Here is an 8,668-nt window from a genome sequence, read left to right as displayed (position 1 = left end):
CCCCGGGCCCCCCCCCCCCCCCCGCCCCGCTCCGCGTCCCGGGCGCTGGGCCTGGCCGGCGAGGTCCGGGTGTGGCCGCTGGAATCAGTATGCGCCGGGATCTGAGTGTTTTTCTTCCGGTTCTCCCGTCTTGCCTGAGCTGTTTGTGGCAGTTTCCAGGCAGCGCGGCCCGGAGGAGCCCGCTTCTCCTTTCCGCGATCGCGATCGGAGGAAGGGAAAGGAGGTCAGGACCCAGAGATGCTTTATCAGCAACAGTAACGTAGCTTATTCCTTACCCGCTAAGCGGCCGGCACAGCTAGTCGTCTTCCTGGCCTGTCTGTGGGGACATTAAGGCTCTGTGAGAAGTCACGAGGGGTAAGTGGGTGGCTGAGCTGAGATCCAAGGCCAGGTGCCCCTAACTGTTGCAAGAGTGACAGAGAGGACGGCTGTCACCTTCTCCCTGTCGGGCTGCCCGGCTTAACCCTGGGACCTGTGTTGCTTTTCAACTCTCACATCCAGCACTAGCTCTGGAGCTTGGGATTCTTAACCTCGGGAAACGTTAGAATGAATCTCAGTAATGAGGACAAGTGTATTTACTTCAGTGGAATTTGCTTTAGTGCGTAGGTAGGTAGTTATGATTTCCTAGTAGAAAAAGTCTTATTTCAGGTAAATATGGACAATGGATTCATGGCCCAGAGGAATCTAGAGACTTGAACCGAGGGCACAGAAACGTGTGTGCTCCTAAACTTAGCAGGAAGGGTTCAGTACGGGCCACTTCTCAGACTCACCTGTCTGCCAGGCCAGAGCCCTTTAGGGTGCCCTGGTCCTGTGTCCCTACCAAATCCCTGGCCGGTCATCCCCAGTCCCGCATTCGTGTGCATGGGGAAGGGTCTTGCCTTCCTGAAAATAGAGAGAGAGACAACAAGTTCCAGGACGTTCCTTGGCACCAGCCGAGGAAGAGATGGGGAAATGCGGGCTGCCTCATTGCTGGTGTGGGCAGTGGGCAGCGCGGGGCCTCTGTTCTGTCGTAGCCTTCACCATGGAGCAGCTGAGCACCGCCAACACCCACTTCGCCGTGGACCTGTTCCGCTCTTTGAACAAGGACAATCCTACTGGGAACATCTTCATCTCTCCCTTAAGCATTTCCTCGGCGCTGGCCATGATCTTTCTGGGGACTCGAGGCAATACCGCAGCACAGGTGTCCAAGGTCAGCAGAAACGAACAAAACCAGCCTGCTTTCTCTTGTGTCTCCTTGCTAATGTCCAGTCTGAACTGAGAAGTTGTGCAAAGCTTTGAGCTCTAACAGTGTGTGTATGTGTGTTTTTAAGATTTTATTTATTTATTTGAGAGAGAGGGCAAAGGGTGGGGGGACGGCAGAGGGAGAAGCAGGCTCCCCACTGAGCAGGGAGCCTACATGGGGCTGGATCCTAGGGCCCCCAGGATCATGACCTGAGCCGAAGGCAGACGCTTCACCCGCTGAGCCCCCCAGGCGCCCCTCTTACAGTGTGTTTTTATTACTGTATTTTCTGTGTTCAACAACCATACATGGTGAGGTCAGAATTTCAGAAGAAGCCCCAAGAACAATCCATTTGTATGCAGGCTTTCCTTCACGACCCAGTCTTTCCCGAGCACCTGCTATGCGCCCGGCACAGTTTTTTGTGTGGCTGAGGGGACGGCAGGGAGGAAAGCTGACGAAACCCCTGCGGTGTGCCTGTGGCTGGGCAGCTTTCCTGTAAGCCGCAGCGTGTCTTCCTGGACGAGGATTTTCCAGTATCTGCTTTGCGTGTGATGACCCGCCACTCGTGAATAAAGCCTGTTATGTAATGTTACTTTTGAGCATAATGACACATAGGAAATGCACCACAGTGGAGAAGTTGGCAGTGGCGCCCTTCTGAGGGGACAAAGCGAGTGTGTGATTCCGTATTGCCTCCGCCTAGCCCTGGGCCTGACACCGAGTGTGGCTGTGACACAGCTCGCCTGTGTGAGCAGGAGGGCCCTGCAGGGAGGGAGCGGCCAAGCCCGGCCTCTGCCGGTGCAGGACCAAGCCCTTGGGGGTGTGGCAGGTCCCTCTCTGGGTCCCTCTCTCCGCAGGAGAAGTGGCGATGCCTTCCTCCTGTCCTTGGTGAGGGTGGAGGGCACTTCTGTGCTAGGTGTTCTTCCATTCTGAGAGGGGGACTCTGGCTCTCCTTGGAATCTGGTGGAAAGGAGTGCCGAAAGTGAAGGGCTTTCGAATGTACCAGTCACAAAGGACATGGCACCTGCTGCTAGGGAAGGTCCAGCCCTGGATTCAAGTTTATGGACTGTTCCAGCTGCAAAGCTTCTATTACTGTACTTTATGGAGAACCAGTCATCTTCATTACTGCAGATAAGAAAGCATTTTAAAATTTTCAAAAATCTACTTGTACTAATTGCTAGTTGCCCCTAACAGGGTAATATTAGTTTTTTTTTTTTTCAATTTTATTTATTTATTTGAGAGAGAGAGAACAGGAGTAGGGAGAGGAGCAGAGGGGGAGGGGGAAGAAGACTCCCCACTGAGCAGGGAGCCAGATACTGTGCAGGCGCTGGATCCCCGGACTCCAGGTTCAGGAACCAAGTCAAAGGCAGACACTTAATGGACTGAGCCGCCCAGGGACCCTCTATCAGCTCCTAGTTTGAAGCTTTCCAGGGACTTCATGCCTTCAGCAAAGAATAGTTTGAAGGTCCTCCCCCACTCCCATTTCCGTTGGAGCAGGGCGATCATAGCGACTGTGCAAACATTCTGTATCTTGGTGAGTAAGTGAACTTTGTACACTTAGGTGGGTTCTCTGTGTCTTAAAAGCAAAGAACCAGCCCAGGCCTCATGAAACCATAAAGGGACTCTTGATTTGTAACTGATACGTGAAGAACTAAACTTTGCCAAATGTTAAGTTTAAAGAAGTTATTTTTAAATAAGTGAGTTACTGATGCTAATAGTATATAAAAAATCCCTCTACCTGCAATATCTTTGTGTTCCTGCATAAGTCATGACTCGTATTGTTAGTGTTTATTTCTGAGAACGTTCAGTGAAATTATATTAGATGCAAGATAAGCGCATGAACATACCATTTATGATTTTCTTTGGGACAAAAGCAGACTTGTATAAACACTGAATTTATTAACCACTCATATTGTAGAACTAGAATTATAACAAAACGTGGTGTAAAAGCAGTTTCTAATGTTGTAATTATTGCATTTCACAAAGCTATACATTTTGGATTCTCTATTATTTGTTCACCAATGAGAAATTAATAGAACATGAGGCTGTGGACCATGAATAATTAGTAAAAAAAAACACATTAATTTAATTTGACGGAAGCAAATGCCAAGGAATCACCTTATTATTTCTAAGTAAGTGGTTATAGAAAGCATGTTTTCTTTATTTTAGACTCTCCATTTTGATACGGTTAAGGAGATTCATTCAAGATTTCAGAGTCTGAACGCTGATATCAACAAACGTGGAGCTCCCTATATCCTGAAACTTGCTAATAGGTTATATGGAGAGAAGACGTATAATTTCCTCCCTGTAAGTACTTTGTACTTCCTGTTCAAAAACTCACTAGACAATGCAGATTTTTTCCCCTAGCATAACCAAGTCATAGAAATCAGTTTTAATTTTTATAAAAATTCAGAAAAATGATACAGAATGAGAACATATGACAGACAGCACTCCTATTTCTTCACAGGGAAAAGATCGATCCTGACTGTTTTACTAAAGCAGGAGTGAATTCCGTAATTCATTTCCAAGTGCAATCAATATTTGCTTATTTATGAAAATGTTAGCCAAATATTGGAAAAGAATTGGTAAATTTTACACAACACTAAAACTACTGAACTATACATAAAAAATGGTTAAGATGGTAAATTTAATGTTATGTATTCTTTTTTACCATAATAAAAAAAGTATAAAGTTAGAATTTTTTTTTTTGTTGTTATAATGCAATTTGTACCTTTTAGGACCATTTCTGCTTTAAAGAAACTCTGTATGCAGTAGGAGTTATTCATGACATTTCCTTTTTTTTTAAACAGGAGTTCCTAACTTCAACTCAGAAAATGTATGGTGCTGAATTGGCCAGTGTGGATTTTCAAAAAGCCTCTGAAGATTCGAGGAAGGTGATTAATGAGTGGGTCAAAGGGCAGACAGAAGGTAAGAGACCAGGCAGAACGTAATCGTTACACACTGACGTTCTTCTCCTGCCGGCTTCCCCACCTGCATCTGATTGCCTCTCCCTGTTTCCTGTTCCCTCTTCCTGACCCTGGGAATCCTGGAGTTCATCCTGGGAATGAACTGTGCACTGCCCAGTGGGACAGTGTTCACACATAGAAATTCCTCACGGAGGAAACGTTAGCGTGATTTAACTGAAGCAGCTAAATACGTTTTCCCCCATAAGTTCCCAACGTCCATTTTAAAATGAAAACTCACATTGAATGTAGAATAAAAGGATAACAAATTTGAGGGATGTCCAGCCTGGCCCGGATTATTTTATGCGCACTTGGAAAGAAGTACCCTAATACTTGCAAACGAATATTCACGAACTGCTGTGGTCATAAATAATTTTTATCCACTTCCCATCTAAGAAACCAGGGATGGTAGCTGGGACTGTTGAGCACAACTCTCGCTAACCTAGTTGTGGGAGGAGTCAGGGCACCTGCAGAACACCTGTCTTCTATGCAAAGAATTGGTCATGGCCACGCTGTGGTCACGGGTGGATCCCATTTTCAGTGGAGTAACTGTCCTACCTTTTGGATCGTTACTAAAATCTTTTTTTTTTTTTTTTTTTGTGAGAGTAGGCTTCTACTTAGAGGATTTGAAAAAGTGATTTACTACTGACTAAAAATATTTTCGTTCAGGATCTTTTTTTTTTTTTCTGAAAAAGAATGGTCATTCTCGAAATAAAGCTCATTGTGTACCATACACTCCCGAAAAGGAGAATTTCCCCGTTTTAGCCCGTGAGCCCTTCCGTTGGCTTATTTAAAGTAAAAACACACTGGTAGAGGGCTTTCCTAACTTAATACCATGTGAAAGAAAAATTAAGTACAGAATATGCTTTTGGATTGCATTTCAGTGCTAATCAAATGTCCGTTCCAATTTGGAATTCTGATATGTGGATTTTTAAAAAAGCTAACTGTATCGTTTTAGGGAAAATTCCGGAACTGTTGGCTGCAGGTGTGGTTGACAGCATGACGAAACTCGTGCTGGTGAATGCCATCTATTTCAAAGGCAGCTGGGAGGACGAGTTCGGGAAGGAAGACACTGTCGATACGCCGTTCCGATTGAATAAGGTGAGGTGAGGTAATTGCCTAAACTTACTCTTCACTCGACGAGAATGCGGATAAAAATGTGAATGATTTGTTTTTTTCCCAACTGTTCAGAAAGACAAAAAAACCGTGAAAATGATGTATCAGAAGAAGAAATTCCCATTTGGCTACATCCAGGACCTTAAGTGCCGGGTGCTGGAACTGCCTTACCGGGGCAGGGAGCTCAGCATGATTATCCTGCTGCCCGATGACATCGAGGATGAGTCCACGGGTCTCAAGAAGGTAACAGCTCCCAGCTTCGTGCTTCATGGCTCCTCCTGGCGTGTCCATTCTGCCGTGTGGGGTAGTGGTGCGTGGTGCTAGCGGTCGGTGCTTGGTATGTGTTTACGGATGTTACTTTCCTTTGCAATCCTTTGTCATTCCTTTGTCAAGTAGCTCGTGGACGTTACTGCTCCGAAGCCCTAAGTTTACATTTTCAGCTACTGTCAGGGAACAGTTGTGGCGGAGAACATTTAAACATGTGTACTACATGTAACACGGGTCAGCGGCAGCTCGTGGAAACGCTCTTAGAAGAACTTTGGGGGAAAGTGCAATAAAATGAAGATGGTTTTATTTTATTTTTTTTAAAGATTTTATTTATTTATATGACAGAGAGACAGCCAGCGAGAGAGGGAACACAGCAGGGGGAGTGGGAGAGGAAGAAGCAGGCTCATAGCAGAGGAGCCTGATGTGGGGCTCGATCCCATAACGCCGGGATCACGCCCTGAGCCGAAGGCAGACGCTTTAACGACTGCGCTACCCAGGCACCCCTGAAGATGGTTTTATTAAAACAAATTTTTTAATACTAAAAACCCCCAAGCAGTCTAGTAGCTAAGTTCATGGCATCCTGTAAAACCCTATTTCACCGCTCATCCTCGCTGCAATTCGTATGGTTGTGAATTACATTTCCAATAGCTACACAGTAGAACAAGCCTCCTGTGACGTGTTGGCTTGAGCGCTCGGGCTGTCTTCTCATGTGCACCTTGTATGAGGTTCCCGTCTGTGTCATTTAAGGGCTGTGTCATCTCTTGCCGGGGCTCAAACTAGGCAAAACTGAATATTATGGTTTTTCGAGGTACCTGAGTGGCTCAGTCGGTGAAGCATCCGACTCTTGCTTTAAGCTTGGGTCACAATCTTGGGGTCTTGAGATTGAGCCCTGCGTTACGCTCTCCACTCAGTATGGAATCTGCTTGAGATTCTCCCTCCCTACCCTACCCCTCTAAATAAATAAATAAACTCTTAAAAAAAAAGATTATGGTTTTTCTTCAGTGCCTCTAGGCTGCTATGTCGTTTTTCTCTACCCTGTCCCTGATCAAACTTGCCTTCAGGAAGGGGTCTAATATTAGCCATTTCCCTGTATACAGTATGTATGAGAATCAATGTGTTCCTTCTTTCCATTGTATCTCCATATTTGTCTTTTTCTCTGATTATAAAAAGAAAGTCTCTAGCCTCATGAAAAGGAAAATCAGCATCAGTAGAACAAGTGGGTAATGGTTCTGCTCTAGTCCAAAATAGTAATTATAAGGGTAATGAGAACAGCTGTCGTTTAGGGTAGCACCTACAATGTACCAGGTAGTTTATATATGGTAACTAAGTTAATACTCCCACAGTGCTGTAAGGTCGGTACTCTTATTACTCCCTTTTTAATGAGGAACTAGGTCTTTTTCTATTTTTACCTAGGAGCTAAGTCTATTAGAGGTTCCTTCAGCTCCGTGAGGTTCACAGATAACCACTGTGATCAGTGGGGTTCAGAATAAATAGAAGAAAGCTTTTAAGTTTTCCCTTGTACCACTTGACTGTTTAAGGAATATAGTCATCATGGCCTATCACAGTAAGCTAGTGTGGTAGGGGCTTAGTGAGTCCCGGGTGGATGGATCGGTGGGTAGATGAGTGCATGGGTAGGGAGGTGGAGGGATACTTGATAGACGCAGTGTCCAGAGTTCCTGTACTTGGGCCCTTGATGGCCTGGAACACAGCTCTGTTATATTATCACCAATCACTGGAAAGAAATGACATCTTCCTAATGGAATCTGTGTTGGCACAAGACACAGAGGACACTAATTAGCAACTGATTCAATGGGTCCATTCATTTCAATAATGCTTTATTAGCTTACTTACGTAAAATCATTTTCACCTCTTCTTTTTGCTCATTCTCCTTCCAGATTGAGGAACAGTTGACTCTGGAAAAACTGTGCGAGTGGACCAAAGCTGAGAATCTGGATCGTGTTGAAGTCAACGTCCACTTGCCCAAGTTCAAGCTGGAAGAGAGCTACAACCTCAACTCCCACCTAGCCCACCTGGGTGTCCAGGATCTCTTTAATAGCAAGGCTGATCTGTCCGGCATGTCAGGGGCCAGGGATCTTTTCATATCAAAAATTGTCCACAAGTCCTTTGTGGAAGTGAATGAAGAGGGCACCGAGGCGGCAGCCGCCACAGCAGGCATTGCCACCTTCGCCATGATGATGCACGAGGAAAACTTTGTTGCTGACCATCCGTTCATTTTCTTCATTCGGCACAATCCCTCATCCAACATCCTGTTCTTGGGCAGACTTTCTTCCCCTTAGAGACTGGAAAAACAAGGTCAAGCTTAGAGCTTTGTTACCTGCACTTTCCATGGCGGCAGTTTTCATACATCTTTGCCAATACCACTCCCATCCCGAAACAGATCTTTAATTTCCCTTGTAAGTTCAGCTCCTCACTGTTTACGTACACCCATGAACTTTGGCACAGGTATCGATTTTCCTTTTTTTTTATATTGACAAAGTCAAGTGATTGCTTTTGAAATTAAAAAAAAAAGCAAAAAATCAGATGTGTAAATTCTTGACAGTGTAGTAGCCTGTGAAGTCGCTGTGCTCGCCTGATAGCCAAAGGAATCCTGATCATACTGTAATTTATTTTACAGACAGAATTTTGGAAGCCCAAATAGAGAGACACTGATTGTGGAAGGGAGGCTTAAAAACGGACACTCAATTGAAATATAGAGCCTCAATTAAGGGCCTGGGTTATGAAGGCAAACTCGCCTTGGGCGATATTTCTGATCCCTTGTTCTTCAAGATTTGTATTTTTGGTTGTTGCTGTTATTCTTTCAAGCTATTAAAGAGCCACCTGGTGATAGCCTGCCTTCCCTTTTTTGTTCTCCTTTATCCTACCTGATGTGGCGCTTGTGTGGGATCACACGGAGTCAAGAAGTGGGTGTCTTATCATAAAAGATGCCAAGAAATGACAGAAAGGATAATATAGTGGGAGAGACTGTTAAGCGAAGAGGGGGTGCCAAGATCTCGCTTGTTAACCATCTTCTTGCATGTTTTCTGATGAAGGTTCTTGATGCCCATCAGGTGATATAGGTTTATTATGGCAACGGGATGGCTTTATGCAG

At 45.1% G+C, this 8,668-nt stretch overlaps 1 protein-coding gene across 3 annotated transcripts in view; it reads left to right on the top strand.

The window, feature by feature from the left end:
* Window positions 1-8,406, top strand: part of SERPINB1 (serpin family B member 1) — an 8,764-nt gene extending 358 nt beyond the window's left edge. Inside the window, exons 1-7 of one of the 3 annotated variants that reach the window (XM_008692873.2) lie at window positions 61-223; window positions 1,011-1,186; window positions 3,383-3,520; window positions 4,024-4,141; window positions 5,135-5,277; window positions 5,368-5,535; window positions 7,455-8,406. In XM_008692873.2, the coding sequence (XP_008691095.1) occupies window positions 1,019-1,186; window positions 3,383-3,520; window positions 4,024-4,141; window positions 5,135-5,277; window positions 5,368-5,535; window positions 7,455-7,856 (1,137 nt within the window). In that variant the 5' untranslated portion in view covers window positions 61-223; window positions 1,011-1,018 and the 3' untranslated portion in view covers window positions 7,857-8,406. Of the gene's footprint in view, window positions 1-60; window positions 355-1,010; window positions 1,187-3,382; window positions 3,521-4,023; window positions 4,142-5,134; window positions 5,278-5,367; window positions 5,536-7,454 lie in introns of those variants that run through there. The other 2 variants (XM_008692872.2, XM_040644989.1) reach the window with 2 other exon arrangements.
* Window positions 8,407-8,668: the final 262 nt, after the last annotated feature.

Source organism: Ursus maritimus, unplaced genomic scaffold, assembly GCF_017311325.1.
Source record: "Ursus maritimus isolate PB19 unplaced genomic scaffold, ASM1731132v1 scaffold_30, whole genome shotgun sequence".
NCBI lineage: Eukaryota > Metazoa > Chordata > Mammalia > Carnivora > Ursidae > Ursus > Ursus maritimus.
Note: the sequence above shows the minus strand (reverse complement) of the source record. Positions and strands in the feature narration are given on the sequence as shown.